Source organism: Pogona vitticeps, chromosome 1 (genome assembly GCF_051106095.1).
Source record: "Pogona vitticeps strain Pit_001003342236 chromosome 1, PviZW2.1, whole genome shotgun sequence".
Lineage (NCBI taxonomy): Eukaryota > Metazoa > Chordata > Lepidosauria > Squamata > Agamidae > Pogona > Pogona vitticeps.
Genome location: NC_135783.1, coordinates 299,390,568 through 299,407,085, shown reverse-complemented (window position 1 = coordinate 299,407,085; position 16,518 = coordinate 299,390,568). Strand labels below are relative to the sequence as shown.

The 16,518-nt window shown below is 42.6% G+C and overlaps 1 protein-coding gene across 1 annotated transcript; it reads right to left on the bottom strand.

The window, feature by feature from the left end:
• Positions 1-1,875: 1,875 nt before the first annotated feature.
• LOC110088099 (acyl-coenzyme A thioesterase 1-like) lies at positions 1,876-16,513 on the bottom strand. Its single transcript, XM_072986198.2, has 3 exons — positions 7,655-16,513; positions 6,232-6,434; positions 1,876-3,145 (listed from the first exon to the last, which is right to left on the bottom strand). Exons 1-3 carry the CDS (start codon positions 8,274-8,276, stop codon positions 2,537-2,539), a joined length of 1,434 nt encoding a protein of 477 aa, XP_072842299.2. The 5' UTR covers positions 8,277-16,513; the 3' UTR covers positions 1,876-2,536.
• Between the last annotated feature and the right edge of the window lie 5 nt (positions 16,514-16,518).

Here is a 16,518-nt window from a genome sequence, read left to right as displayed (position 1 = left end):
TGGGCCTTCTCAGCAGTGGCCCCACGCCTTTGGAACAGTCTGCCTCCAGAGATCTGTCTGGCTCCCTCGATGGGTTTTTGAAGAGCAAACTTAAGACCTAGCTCTTTAGGCAGGCTTTCCTTCCTGTCATCATCACTTCAATATTTTTCCCATCTTGAGCTACATTACTATTGTCGTTTTTTATTTTATTATATTGTTTTTATTTTATCTATTGTTGTTAGCCGCCCAGAGTAGACTTCAGTCTAGATGGGCAGGGGAGGGATGGATGGATGGATGGATGGATGGATGGATGGATGGATGGATGGATGGATGGATGGATGGATGGATGGATGGATGGATGGATGGATGGATGGATGGATGGATGGATAGATAGATAGATAGATAGATAGATAGATAGATAGATAGATAGATAGATAGATAGATAGATAGATAGATAGATAGATAGATAGATAGATAGATAGATAGATAGATAGATAGATAGATAGATAGATAGATAGATAGATAGATAGATAGGGCCTTTCCTCCAGCCCCAGCTTTCCCTCTGGTGGGGGTGGTGCCACTCTTGGAGTCCGGGAGGCATTTAATCCCCGCGCCGGGCAGGGTTTGGGCCTGATGTCACGGGAAGCAAGGAGGGCTCCCCTTTGGAGCTGCCGAGTGCTGTCCAGCAGATGCAACTGCTGAGGCTTCTGCACAGTGGAGTGAGGCCTCACTTTGCCTCAGGGCAGTGGGCTCTTCTTATGCCTGCCGCCAGGATTGGGCCCCACTCCAGGAATCCCTGGGCAGAGTCTAAACATTGCTGTTGCTTGCCCTCTCCCACCGCCAACCGCCTTTTCCCCTGGGGCAGCTGGAGAATTCCATCTGAACCAAGGAAGCACCGGCACAATCCACTGGGGTGCAAGAAAGCTGATCCAGAGTTGCCTCCAGGATGCAATCCCTTTCGACAAATACCTCGCATGCTGGTGGCAAAATCCTTCCCAGGCACGCCATGAGTTTCACACCAGGCATCTGGACACCTTCTGGAGTTTTGATTTGGTTTAGTTTCAGGTCTTCCTTGTATGAGACAAAGTGCTCCACCTAAAAGATTTCAGTTTGTTGTTCAACTGAGCCGTACAGTTCATAGGTCTCGTTAAAGGTGGCAAAAATTCTGAAATTTAGCTTTGTCTCATTTTTTAATATCACAGACACCTGGCATTTTAACAGGGGTGTGTAAACTTTTTATATCCACTGTATGAGTTATATAATAGTATAGTGGTGCCCCGCATAGCGACGATAATCCATGCAGCAAAAATCGTCGCTATATGGATTCGTCGCTATGCGAAATTAAAAAGCCCATAGGAATGCATTGAAACCCCTTCAATGCGTTCCTATGGCCTTAAAACTTACCTTTTAAGCGAAAATCCTCCATACGGTGGCCATTTTAGGTGCTCGGTAAGCGAGAAATCCGTCCGTTTTACCCGGCAGCCATTTTGGAACTGGCGATCAGCTGGGGAAAAAGCTTACCGATCATTGCAAAGCGATTTTTCCCCATAGGAAACATAGTTATGCAATCGCAAAAGCGATTGCAAATTCCTCATCACTATGCAGATTCTTCGTTAAACGGGGCTCCCGTTATGCGAGGCACCACTGCATAAAAAACCCTAAAACCTCAGTATTCAGGTTTAATTGCACCGTTGGCATTTTGAAATAAATAAGTTGGTTTTGTGTTGCAGTTTGGGCACTTGGGCTCAAAAAGGTTCGTCATCACTGGATGAGACACTCCCATGCTGTGCCTCATCAGTGATAATATGAACTATAAAGATACGCTCATCAAAGCTATGGAAGGCACTGATACAATTGAACACATCACACAGTTTTGATACAAAATAGTGCAAAACATACTGTCACCAATATTTATTTATTTATTTGTTTGTTTGTTTGTTTGTTTGTTTGTTCGATTTATATCTTGCCCATCTGGTATATTCTACCACTCTGGGCGGCTTACAGAATATAAAAATAAAATAAAATAAAAAAAAATAGCATACAATAACAAATAGTGTAGGAATAAATAAATAATAAATAGCAAAGCAAAGAAATCAGTAGTTGACAGGAGGGAAGGCCTGGGTGTACATCCATGTTTTCAGCTCGCATTTGTACTGTATATACATTCCTGAACAAAAAGGCAGAACTGAAAAGGCATTCAAAAAAGGCCACCTGTAATCAGTAAAAGTAAGAAAGTCATGTGGGCATCTGAGAAAACAAAGATACCATCTATGTAGGAAACAGTCTTTATACAGTAGTGGGACAAATGCCAGTGCAGAGCAGTCCTTTTTCTCATACAAGGAAGACTATCAACTTTGTGTAATTTTCACTATAGAGAATACTTCTACGGAACAAAAGGCTTAGGCACAATATTTAAGGAATATTTTAGGTGTATGTTTTACAAAGCAGAATGTCAAGGATTGACTGGTGCCTTCAATCAACTCCTGACATTCTGCCTTGCAAAACATATATGGCACCTAACTCCTATCTTTTAAAACACATCTCATAGTTAATACATTCAGAGCTTGTTCTTTCTTTTACCTGGTTCACCAATGAGATGTTTGTGGAAGAAGGCTTGGATCTGCTGCCAAGCATCTACCTGGGCTGCTGCATGAGCCCTGGGCTCCCCTCCCCACGTCACTGGCATGCCCACCAGAAGGTGCATTGAAGCTGGGCACATCGGCAAATATGGTGGTTCAATGTAATGTCCTGCTCCAGGATAGCAAATGATCTGAGGTTTTTCTCTTCCATGAGCCTGCAAATATTTGGAGGCTTCAGCAGCCAAAAATTCACTTTTCCAGTTATGATCATCCTTGCCCACAATGAAAAGAAAGTGTCCCTCTGCTTTCTCCAGGGGAATAAGGCTGGGGTGGCCCGGATGCTCAAATGGGTTGTCCAGGACATCAATGATGTCAGCAATCCCAGTCTTCTTGTCTATTTTTAGTTGTTTCACATCAGTGCCAAGAGGTGGAATAGCAATGTCTTTGTAGCGCAGTGTTGCAGCTACATTGGCTAAGGAGCCATTAATTGAGACTGTCACAGTGATACCCTTTAAAAAAGAAGCCATGGCAAAGCAAAGATCAACGGCTTTGGAATGTCCAAGCAGTCCAATCCCTGGACCCTTAACCTGAAAAGGAGCAAGGAAAGAGAGAGGAAAGGAAAAATCTGAGTTATATTGTAACAGGCACCCAGGAACATCTTGTATATGTGCCATAGCAATGAACTTTGTCACTCAGCTTTAGTTAGGTGAGAAATCTAAGAGGAAAAATATTTTTCAATTCTGGCCAATTGGCTTTTGTCATACTGCTTACCCAAGTCTTCCTTGCTTTCTCAATCTAGCATTCCTTCAAGTGCTAGAAATGAGAAGACATCTTTTAATGTAGTCTTCACTATTTTGTTATTTTTTTCTACTTCATTAACTTAGTACAAAGAATGGCATTCAGAATATCAGAGCAATACCAGCTACAATGTGACTATAATAGCTCACTCCTGAATCAACTATTTGAAACAGTCAAAATAAAAATATTACAGATTATATCTACTGCTTTTCTATCACAAGCCATTATGATTTCTGTTTTGTGGCTTACTTGGATAGGACATTTAAGGCACACCACTAACCTAACAAGGACATGGCAAAAACAACAACAACAACCCACTGAATACCAGGTGGGCATCATGTCCCTCTAATTCAAGAATATTCCTTCTTGAGAGTTGTTCTTCAAGTGTGGAAATTCCTCCTTTGTGAAATAATTGCCACAGTCTCCAGTAACATTCTCTGAAAGCACTACAACACATTCTGGACCCCACTGGTTTTAGTAACCACAGTGGACCCTTGACTTACAGAATTAATCCGTATTGGAACAGTGGCTGCAGGTCGAAAAGTCTGTAGGTCAAGGCTCCATTGATCTACAATACATTGAAAACCGATTAATCCGCAACCAGCTGTTTTTGTTCCATTTTGGTTTTTTTCCCAGTCTGTAGGTCGATTCTCCGGCTGCAAGTCGAACCTAAATTTTGTGGCCAGAGAAGTCTGTAACTCAAAAAGTCTGTAAGTGGAGCCGTCTGCAAGTCGAGGGTCCACTGTAAGATGAAGATGGTTTTATTCTGTGGTGCTTAATCTGAGGTCTATATCTGGGACAGTTTTAATAGCTTTGTAACAGATAAAAACATCATACACTTACAGACAACATAAGTGGGCACTTATATCTCAGAGGACCTCTCATAGACTATAAATGCCAACATGCTAGTGGAGAAGGCACAGAAGAGGCTGTATTTCCTGAGAATGCTCCGGAAGTTAAATTTATCTTGCCATTTACAGTGGTGCCTCGCTTAACGATTACCTCATTACGTGACGAAACTGCTTGACGATGAATTTTAAAATGATGTTCTAATAGGGAAAAATCGCTTAACAATGATCGGTTTCCTGCTTTGGGAACTGAGTTTTGCTAGACGATTTAAAAACAGCTGATTGGCGGCTCTAAAATGGCCGCCCGCTGTGCAAAATGGCTCCCCGCTGTGATTCAGGACAGATTCCTCACTTTACAGGCACCGAAAATGGCCGGCCCTATGGAGGATCTTCACTGGACGCTGAGGTATTTAGCCCATTGGAACGCATTGAGCTGGTTTTCAATGCATTTCAATGGGCTTTTTCATTTCACTTGACAAGGATTTCGATTAACAGCGATTTCAACGGAATGAATTATCCTCGTCAAGCGAGGCACCACTGTACTTCCGTCCTACTATCGTAGCACTATTGAGAGTGTCCTAAACTATGGCATTCTTGTATGGTTTGGGAGTAGCTCTGTAGCGGACAAAAAAGCTCTACAGAGAACCATTAAAATTGCCCAGAATATCATCGGGCTCCAGCTATCAACCCTGGATGACATCTTTACATCCCACTATCCGAGGAAGTCACACAACATCCTTAGAGACTTTTCCCATCCTGCTTACAACTTCTTTAAACTGTTGCTGTCTGGCACAAGATACAGAACAATTAAGACTCGGACCACACATTTTCTGAATAGTTTTTATCCCAGAGCTATAATTGCACTTAATAATGAAATTAAAGACCACCAGTAGTGAACAGTTGGACAGTGTTACTTAGCCTGGGGTGTAGATGTTTGCATTTTTAGTGGGGGGTGTTTGGGGATTTTTTTAATGTGTGTGCATGTGGATCTGGTCTCTGGGTGTGTGAATTTCGTTGTATGTGTATATTATGTATAGACTTATAATGACAATAACTTTATTTTTAAAAATTTAATTTTTAAAGTGAAATAAACATTATTGCTACATTTGCTTATTTCTAATATATTAATTTAAAGGCCTGAATCTCATTGGTATTTTAATAAAGATTGCGGCACTTGCTGCACCTAATTGCAACTAATCAATGAAGTTCTGAGACACAGCATGGTTGGGCTGTATGTGTGTGTGACCAGGCACATAGTCAAGATGTGACCCAGCACCTCATTAATTAGCCACAATTACCTATGGCAGGTTATGCAAATGTTATAGGAACACTAGTAGGATTCTGGCCAAAATACTGATTTATTGCTTCTCAGCTCACGAGGAACCCCAAAACAAGGCACACCTAGTGAAAGATTAAAGCATAAATAAATAAATAAATAAATAAATAAATAAATAAATAAATAAATAAATAAATAAATAAAAATAAAATAAATATTGTTTAAAAACATTAAAATCAGAATTTAAAAAAAAGCAAATCCACCTCTCTAAAAGTTGGCTTTAGAACCACTTGTATAGACCAAAGGCCAGAGAAAAAATATATACTTTTGTTAGTCTACCAAAAATTCAAAAGGGCTGGAGTAAACCTGCCTTATTTTGGAACTGAGTTCTACAATCAAGGTATACCTGGACAGAAAGCATTGTTCTTATGTACTAATCCATCTAGCTCCCTATGGCAAGGTGACATGCAACAGGGCCTCTGCTCAAGATCTTAAAAGAACGGGCAGGCGCTTGTGACAGGAAGTGGACAAGAAAGTGAGCAGAACTGCCTAATCTTATACAGATGTAAGTCCTTTGAGCTTAAAAGAGCACACTTAAGTAATTACAGCCCTAGGATACCATCTGCCCTCTACATCCTTGATTAAAAACCCACACTGAATTCATGAAACTTGCCTCTCCAGCTGTCAAGTACAGCCAACTTAGAAAAAAGCACCTGTTATTTTTGTGAAAGCCATCCATACACGACCCTACCTTGGGATGTTTCAGCATATAATGTAGAGCTTCTTCAAAGTACTCCAGATGGAATTCCTTCATTTCCTTAGGAAGATCTTCATATTTGTAATAGGCCAATGCTAACATGGCAAAGCCGTAACCAGATAGCAGAGATGCTCGATATTCAGGGAGGCCTCCTCCAGTTCCATAAAGATCAATGATTCCAGGAAAAGGGCCATCGCCTGTAAAAAATGTAAAGAAATTGTACTGTTTTTATTTAGAGGGCTTTAAAGTTGCCATTCAGAGCCTGTACGGTGCAATGAATAGAGGGCTGGACTAGGACTTAAGCAACTTGGGTTCAAATCCCCCCTCAGCTGTGGAAACTTACTGGGGAGGTGGCAATGGAAATATCTCACATACCCTGAAACCCCTGACTGGAGTCACTGTAAGCTGGATGAGACTTGATGGTACAAACAACAGAATCCATCATGTTGTGTAAAAGCATGTCATGACATGTGAGAAAATACTTAAGGATAACCAATTCTGGACCGACAGTAAAACAAAATGTGACTTGTCTGCTCATAGTATCTCCAAAGTAGAAAATAGAAGATTAAAAAATCATATCATAGGTGTCAGCTGCATTGTTGCTAACTAAACTATCTTAAGGGTACAAGCCTTGCCGTACAGTTCAAAGAACATATGAAAATGTACAGTCTGTTCATCAGACACAGGGAGGCAAGTACTATAACTCAGATCCATGTATTCATTGCTTTCTGCCTGCAACTCAGAGTTGTCCTGTTTTTGTCCTCCATTGATGCTCAAAGGCTAATCTCTTGTTGGCGCCAGGGCCCCTCCATTGAGACAGCTCATCAAGGGGGCTTTGCAGAGCAAGAGAAAATGGTTGCCAGCTTTCATGATGAGGGTGTTAAAAATGGGATTTTCTGTGGCAGCGAAGCTACAAGGTGGCCTAGCCTCAAATCACTGCAGTTTCCATGCATTTGAAGAAGCCAGCTCAGGCCCGTCAAAGGTCATACTGTACAAGATCCTTCAAGTCATGTAAAGCTTTCATGTATTTATTATTTGCAATATTCCAAAGCTGGGCCCAAGGTATGCGTGGATCTCATTTCCTCCATGTTATTTTCACAATAATCCTGTGAAGCAGGTCTGACTAAGGGAGGGTGCCTCACCTAGTGAGTTTCATAATCTGGTGGGAGCTAGAAGCCACATCTCCCAAGAGCTAGGCCCAAGGCGTTCCACTATTACAGTACACCACTCAGGATCGCACTGCTGGCTTATAACCAACCAACTAAACAACCGCCCACTCAGTCGCCCCTTCAGGAAATAGGTGAAAAGTGCCCGGCGGCCGGGCGAGAGACTGCAAGGATCCCAAAACACAGGAGCGGCGCCTGACTTTTCATAAAAACGCGGATTTCGGACGATGGAGCCGGAGCCCACCACTCACCGGGGGGCAGGAAAAGTGTGGCCCGGACTCTCCCCTCCCGGACCGGGATCCTCCTGACGCCCTCGGCCAGGAAGACCCGCTCGTGGACGCCCTTGGCCAGGAGCGAAGCAGATCGGGGATCGCCGTGACCGTCCAGCACTTCCACCTCCAGCAAGAAAGGGCGTTGCACGTCGCGCTTCACCAGGCGCCGGAAGGGCTTCCGCGGCGCCAGCGACCACAGCAGGCCCATCGGTTCGAGGCCGGAGAAGCTGCCGCCGCCGCTGCTCTCAAGCGCCGGCGAGCGGCTCAGGTCCAGGCGCCCCTCGTCGTCCGCCCGGTAGAAGGCCCGCGACTCGAAGACTTCCCCGGCCTCATCCTCCAGCGACGCTCGGAGGGTGACCGCCTGCTGGGCCCGCAGCGCCTCCACCGAGATGGCCACGGGCTGGTCGAAGAGGCTCCGGACAGCCGGGGAGAAACGGACGCGAGGTGGTGGTGCCATGCTGCCGGCGGAGAAGGCGACCCTCCGAGGCCTCGGCCCCGCGTGCCCCGCCAGGCTGGAGGCGGCGCTGCCAAGGAGAAGAGGCTTCGCTCGCCAACCGCTGCCCAGCCCCGAGCCTAAGAGCCCGTGCGCAAAGAGGCCCATGACCGGTTGCTTGGTGGCCCGAGGCTCGGGACGAGGCGGCGGCGGCCTTGGCTCCGCCTCTCTCCGTTCCCGGCCGGTTTAATGAGTAAGCAAAGGGGGCTGAGGAGAACCAGGGGCCGGAACGGACGGGCGAGGCCTGGTTGAGGTCGGGAATTTTCAGGGTCGGATCTGCTACAGACCGAATGAAGCAGAAGCCTTGGGGGTCCCCTTTTGTCCACATTGCTTCATTTTGGGTCTACTCTACTGTATGAGGTTTCTTCTTTAAAAACAACAACGTTATTAATGATATAGAATATGGTTCATTACAAAATAATATTCAAAATAAAAACATGACAGTCGTTACCCAGACCTTGTTGCTGGTTGTGAAGGGGCCTTCATAACAGTTCAGACTTCACAGCCCCAAAATTTAGTTTGCTACTAGGCGTTTTCTGTGTCCTCAAGTCACAACTGACTTATGGAGACCCTATGAATGAGAGATCGCAAAAATGCCCTGTCCTCAACAAGTCCTCCTTTAGTGAGTCAATCCATCTTGTATTTGGCCCTCCACTTTTCCTGCTGCCTTCAACTGTTCCCAGCATCATTGTCTTTTCCAGAGAACCTTGGCTTCTCATGTGCCCAAAGCAGGACAGCCCTGGTTTCAACATTTGTGTCTGCTGATGTAGTTTAGGCTTGATTTGATCTTGGACCCACTTGTTTGTCTTTCTGGAATGTCCAGTTTATCTGCAAAGCTCTCCTCCAGGGAATTGTTGCTGGATGTATTTGTAGTGTGATTGAGAGAGAAATGCATACTGTACTTCCTAAAAACTACCAGTCTCAAGAAGTACAGGTTTTAGAGCTGTGCATTTTGTTTAATGGTCAGAAGACCCACCACACATTAGGAAGGGAGCAGAGATGGAGTATGTTTGATTTAGTACTTTTGATAAGGAAGCAGGCAGGAGGGAGAACTAGAGATGGGGCAGTAGCTGCTCTAATGGATGAACCACATCTGCTTATGATAGTCAGGGAAATGGATAAAGCACCAGAATAATTAGGGGAATTTGATATGAGGGCAAGGGGAGCCCATGCTGCTGCTAAGATTTCAGAATTGAAGATATATGTGGGAAAATACCCAATTTATGTACATATTTCATCCTGTATATCAAGCTAGATGGGGAGTTAGTATATGAGATTGCAATGAAAAGAGGGAGAAAAATAAGACTTTCAAATTAATTGCTTGATTTATAAAATACTTTGTAAGAAACTAGTTATGTCAGTCCATTAGAATCAACACTCAAAACATCAATGAGATGCTAATAACAGAAGCCACATATCAGCAAACTTTGCAAATTGCTTTTCATTCATTCATTCATTCTTTTTCTGCTTCACCTTTATTATTTAAAGGCACTGAACAATATAAAAGAACACACACACCCTTAGAATCCCTTCTTAGGCAGCAAATTACACTTTAAAAGCCCGTCTGCAGAAGGAGAGCAAGGAGCCTGCCAGCCTGATCTCCCATGGAAGGGGGTTACTGAGCCTGGGAGTAGCCAACAAAGAAGCCCACTCCCAAGCATGGTGGGAATGAAAGAAAAACCTTCCTCAAAGATCTTAAAACCTGGGGATAATGATATGGAGGTATATGGTTACTCAAATAGGGTGGTTGGCTATGTTTAAAATAGAAAAAAAGTTGGTATGTACTAGAGATATCAAGAAAAGATTCTGTTTGGTCTATACTGTAGTGTAATTTAAGAAATATGAAAAACATTTCAGAAATAAAATATAAACTCTTCTTTCATGACTCATTTATATATCTATGTGATGGAATCACATGTGCATGGGAGTGGGGCTGTGTTAGAATTCTTGTGAGGCCTCTAAATTAGATGCAAGAGTTCTATATACACAAGAGGCGAAAATACACATGTAAAAATGCACAAAACACCTCCCATCAGCCAAGTAAATTATGTCAAGCCACAAGCATCCTTTGTTTAGATCAAGCCTGGCCATCATCCAATATGCTCCTCCTGAAATATTGGCTATCCCTGTTGACTGAACCAATCTAACCTCAAACTTTTGTTCCATCCCATTTTTAGACACCCATCTGAGCCTCCCCCCTACAAAGCATATGCAAAGTTTTCCTCACAAGTGTTGTCTGAGATAACTTTTACCTCACAGAAAGCTTTAGCGCTAAAGATTAGTGAGCCACTGACTTCACAACTTTTTTCTCACTTTTCACTATTCCCTTTTAATTTTTCCTTTATTCCTCACAAAGAATATTCAGCTTTTGAGTTCAACTATCTTTTGGATTCCAAAATATATATTCTTGGATGTCAAAAAAAGAAATCCTTCCCAGCTCATGTCCTGATACTTTAGTATCCTACATCTGCCACCACTTTTTGTGTTATTCCAGCTGATGGAGGCACAGACCTTTCCACTACCGTATTTTTCACTCCATAAGACGCACCTCTCCATAAGATGCACCAAATTTTTAGGAGAAGAAAACAGGAAAAAATAAAATTTGGTGAGCCTTATGGAGATGTCCATCTTATGGAACACACCCTAGGACCCTTTGGAGGCTCACCCAGCCCCCCCGGGGGCCAGAAAGGGCAAAATTGCTACCTTCAGGGACTCTTCTGAAGCTTCCCAAGCCTTCCCACTTTTTGGGGGGTCTGTGCATCTTATAGAACGAAAAATATGGTAATTTTTGCACTAGCTGAGTCACTTGCTCCTTAGGCTGTCACAGGCACTACTCAGGCACCTTTTCATATCTTCTAAATATTCAATTCATTACAAAAGCGCAATTTTATGAATGTGGGATATTGTGTGTATGTATCCATTATTTAAAACACCAGGAAATGGGCTTATGCTGCTGCACAATTGTGTGTCCAGAGGAAAAAGGATGCCAAGCTTTTCATAGTGAAGGGCAGTCTGAATATTTTTACATGAAAGGAAGAATAAGAATGGAACATAATTGTCTTCTTAATAATTTGCTTTCAGTATACAGTGGTGCCTCGCTTGACGATGTTAATTCATTCCAGCGAAATCGCTGTAGAGCGAGAACATCGTCAAATGAAATTTAAAAAACCAATTGAAACGCATTGAAAACCGTTCAATGGGCTGAATACCTGCTCGTCCAGCGAAGATCCTCCATACGGTGGCCATTTTTGGTGCCTGTAAAGTGAGGAATCCGTCCTAGAAAACAGCGGGGGGGGGGGCATTTTATTCAGCCGGTGGCCATTTTGAAACCCGATGATCAGCTGTTTGCTGATAGTCGTAAAGCAAAAATTGGTTCACGAAGCAGGGAACCGATCATCGTTAAACAGAAAAAAACCATTTAAACTATTGTTTTGCGATCGCAAAAGCGATCGCAAGAACCTAATACAGCGATTTCCTCGTTAAGCGATGCACCACTGTATAGCTAACATGCATTCACTGACTGAAATCGAGTTCCTTAGTATAAGAAAATCTGTAAATTTAAACCTGTTTATAAAAGGCAAATAAAAAATCCCTGCAGTAATTTTGGGAGGTGTTCAAGCATGCACCATGCCAATGTATGTGCATGCCCCCAAAAATCACAGTGGCAGCAGTAACATAGTCTGTAGTAGTGGTTCCCAAACTTGGGTAACCTGGGCAATCTTGGACTGCAACTCTAAGAAACCCTAGCCAGCACAGCTAGTAGTGAAGGCTTCTGGGAGTTGCAGTCCAAGAACACCCGGGTTACCTTTGGTCTATAGCAGGGATCTCCAAACGTTTTAATGTGAAGGTCACATCATATATATTCCAAATTTTCAAGGGCCAAAGGAACACAGTGTGCTTGTGTGCACGGGCTGAAGGGAATGGACCGGAGCCTGTGACGTTCACCAGGCTGGATAAAGAGGCAAGGCAGGCAGGATGTGGCCCGTGGGCCATAGTTTGGAGACCCCTGGTCTATATGATACCTGTCAACGCGTGAATCTGCGAGGATCTAGCAGAGTGCTATTTCAGGTCCTGATGGCAAAAATAACTCACGCAGACACGTTCAGCTTCTTCCAACATGACACGTGTATTTACAGCATATACAATATACATATATATAGAGTGGCAGCACGACAGCATGGAATCATAAGTAGAAGACGAAGGGTACATCTTCTCTGTACATTTCAAATATATACACTCAAGCATCTGCCCTTGCCCAATCAGAGCAGAAGTTGCATCATCCAGGCACAACCTCTCCATAGTCACTGTGACTCAGCATTTTACACACCTGGATATCATGGCAGCTAATTAATGCATCTGTTGTGTTCAGGCCTGTAAATTTTTAATACTCTGACAATACCTTCTTCTGCTCACTGGCATTCACAAAGTCACACAAAGCAAGGGAAACTTTAAGAAGCTGACTCCTTTTCCCATTGGTTAACCATTTTTCACCCAAACACAAAGCAATTGTCAGGGTTGCTTTTCAACAGATTTAGAACAGGGAACTGGAAACGAAGCCCTATAAGGTAAGATTGAAAGAACTGGGCATGTTTAGCCTTGAGAAAAGAAGACTGAGGGGAGATATTAAAACGCTTTTCAAATACTTGAAAGGTATTTAGAGGAGGTGCAGGAGCTGTTCTTGATCATCCCAGAGTACAGGACACGTAACAATGGACTCAAGCTACAGAAATCCAGATTTAGTCTGAATATCGGACAAAACGTCTTAACTGTTACAACAGTGTGACAATGAAACCAATTACCTCAGGAGGTGGTAAGCACTTACATGCTGGAGGCATTCAAGATAAAATTGGACAACCATCTGTCAGATCTGCTTTTACTTGGATTCCTGCATTGAGCAGGGTTTGGACTCAATGGCCTTACCACCTCAATGTTCTAGGATTCTATGAATGCTAGTGCTGATCCAATGCCTATTTTTCAAAATTAAAATGTTTTCTTCGGGCTGCCTCCATTTTTAGAATTGCCTTATAGAATGTCAACTCTCATGCATAGCCTTATTTGAGTGTATTTTCCTTTGTTAGTAGTCTGCATTCCCTGTTCTTACGGTAGTTCCATATAAAACAAATAATGAGGAGAGATCTGTTCAAATAATAAAACACGATTTTAATTTAGAGGCCAAAGGTTATAGATATGAAGAAAAAGGTGGAGCCTTGGGTATAAGCGTTAAAGGTTGAAATAACAGTAAAATCTAAATAGATTTCTTCAGCATTTAAAGTTCAAAATAATTATATTACAGATTTTCTGTTTTCCTTACACCCACACTATTATAGTCAGACTTCTCTTCAGAAACTGTACCACATTATTAACCTCTTTTCGAACTTTCTGATATCTCTTGACAGTCATATCTAAACTTTTCTGCTGTCTCTCTCTACACAGTAAAAACTTTTCTACTGCCTCTGTGTCAAACCTTAATTTAACTTTCATTAGACCACACTCTCCTAGCACTCCATCATGCCAGCCAATCACCATTTAGCTACTCAGCCACCAGTTAGTAGCCGCCTGGAGTGGTTGTATAGACCAGATGGGTGGGATATAAATCAATTTTCTTTATATTTGTTATTTTTATGTTGTAAGCTGCCTAGAGTGGTTGAAACGACCAGATAGGCGGGGTATAAATCAATCAATCAATCAATCAATCAATCAATCAATCAATCAATCAATCAATCAATCAATCAATCAATCAATCAATCAATCAATCATTCTGCCGACATCCATCCACAATGCTGGCATTCAAATGTTATACACAAACATAAGTAATCCTGCATATCTTTAAAACATAATGGAATTCAAGTGGATGGAATTGCTGCATGCACACCTCAAGTGTTCTTTTAAGTCAAGTACGTTGGAGTGTCCATCAAACTCTCAAACACGATCTTTCTGTTATGGACTCTGCTGGACACTATTTCCAAAGAAACTTACCTGTGACAAGTTACTTTTCTTTATAGGCAATGAGGTGTAATAAAGTTTGAAGCTCCTTTATTGTTATATTGAGCAATTATGTCCAGTTACTGTTAAAGTTACATTTTAAGAGCATTTTAGGCATTTGCAGAAACATATTGATAGGATTTTCCAACATGTTATGTGTGAAGGTTCGTTTGGTAAGGCTGTCTGTTCCCCAAAAAGCGGACATGGCGGAGGAGATACATCAAAAGGTTCTGTATTTATTGCCACATTAACACCAACAGGATTTCCCCCCACAAAGGGGTTTAAAGACTCTTGCAAAACATGGCTTGGTTTTAACGGTGTCCATAAACTATTTACAAATGGGTTTGTCGTCTCTGGATTTCAGGGATCTGTTATAGGCGGCACAGATCCCAGCCCAGGGTCCAATGCTTCTTCCAACGAAATTAACGGTAATGTCTCTTCATCTCCACTCCAGCCATCCCAGGATGACCCATCTCCTCCTTCTGCCCCCCAGGGGCCGGGTAACCCCCCAGCTTCCTCAGTTCGGCGATATGCCATTGCCTCTTTCTCTCTAACTCACGGGCCACTGCCTCCCGTTCCTCGCGGAGCTTTCTTCTCCACTCCTTTGCCTCCGTCTCCCCCCAATACGAAGGCCGGGGCTTCAGTCCCAACTGACGACGCTTCTCCGCCTCTTCGCGAGGAACCCGGACCTGCTCCCACTTATGGGTCCAGGGATCCTCCATCCATATCCACTCCCAAACCCCCCGGTATATCCCTCGTCTTTTCTCTTATATCCCCTACCCCAGTCTCAATCTCCACCCCTCGGTTTCCCGCCAGAATCCTCCCCGGTTCCCGGGTAATGGTTAACTCCTTCAGGACCACCTCCAAATCTTGGGTGTCTACCCCTTTGTTCAGGGTAAGGGGTCCGGTGCTCTCCTTCCCCCAATCAGGGGTCTCCACACCTTTCTCTTCCCGACGCGGTGGGGATGGTGGTGGGGATGTCTGGGTGTGATGGGTATTCTTTGGGAGCGACGGCACTCCTATCATTGCCTCCATCTTGGGGGCCTCACAATATGCTATTATCAATCAGGAGGAGGAGGGGGTTTGTAGGTTTTCAAGGAGCTGTATTAGTTTGTTTCAACATGTAGAACAAAACCAAAATAAAAGCACTGAGGGATTAACACAATTTTATCTCAATGTGAGCCTGTCTGGGGAAGGTTACTGTAAGTTTGTAATTTTTATTTGAATTGCTGGATAGCTCAGTGGTATTTATTTGATTTATATACTGCCCCATTAGTGTAACCACTACTCTGGGTAATTTACAGGTTAAAACGTAAAACCCCACATAACAAAATACATTCAGCGATATGGTGATTAACAAGTGTAGGTCTAAAATATATACAAAAAAGAGCAAGAAAAGAAAAAAATTAAAGTGTTAAAGTAACAAAATATTACTATCTACCCTCAATACGGATGGGAGGTGACAGTATGAGCTGAAATTTCAGAGTGAGAAATCAGTTATCTTCCATTTCTTTCAATGATATTTTACTACAGTTAACTACTGTATTTTAAATATTCTTTTATCAACAAACAAATTAGCTTTCATAAATTAATAGAGCTGTGGAAAATGTATCTGGCTGGAATAAAATTAGAACTGAAGGCCTTCAGTTTATAAGTAATACTCATACATATCTGCTGGATAGACATTAAGGTACTAGAAGACTTTGTTGGTTGTAATTTATTGGGCACTGAAGTACAGTTTCAGGCAAGATGGCAGGGGAAGGTAGAGAAATCGAAACATAATCCTTCCGTTCAAAAATCTATTCCTGGATTTTCCCATTTCCAGTGCTTTTCATTTTAGCAGTATAGCTTAATATGGGGAAAAGTTGTTTTATTGACATGTTTAAATCACTGGGAGACTATAGTCCTTTCTGATTTACTGCAAATACCATAGGTGTCTAGAAGATCTTCCACATCTATTTTCTACCTATTCCTGCTCATGTCCAATGTTTCTTGCTATAGAGATTCTAATGACTGAATGAGTCAGAATTTTGTGGCATCATAGAGAATTCTCTTCTTCAAGAACCCCATTCAGTTTTGGAGGAGTCTTTTAAGAACATGGACAATAGGCTTTTGTAGACTAAAGACATTGCATGTTCTATTATGCCTTTTATTTTATTTTAGAGCTCTTTTTATACCCCTTTAGATATAAAAATCCCAAAGCTGATAACAATAGGAATTGTTTTTTTAGCACAAATAACCTTCCAAACCACTAGTACTCCTGCAAACTGGACCAGTGCTCGTGAGAGAAAGAGAGGGGTGATTATGACTCCTGCCATGTCCTCAGTTTCTTCAGAGGCATTTTTCTCACATCCACTCCTCATCTCTG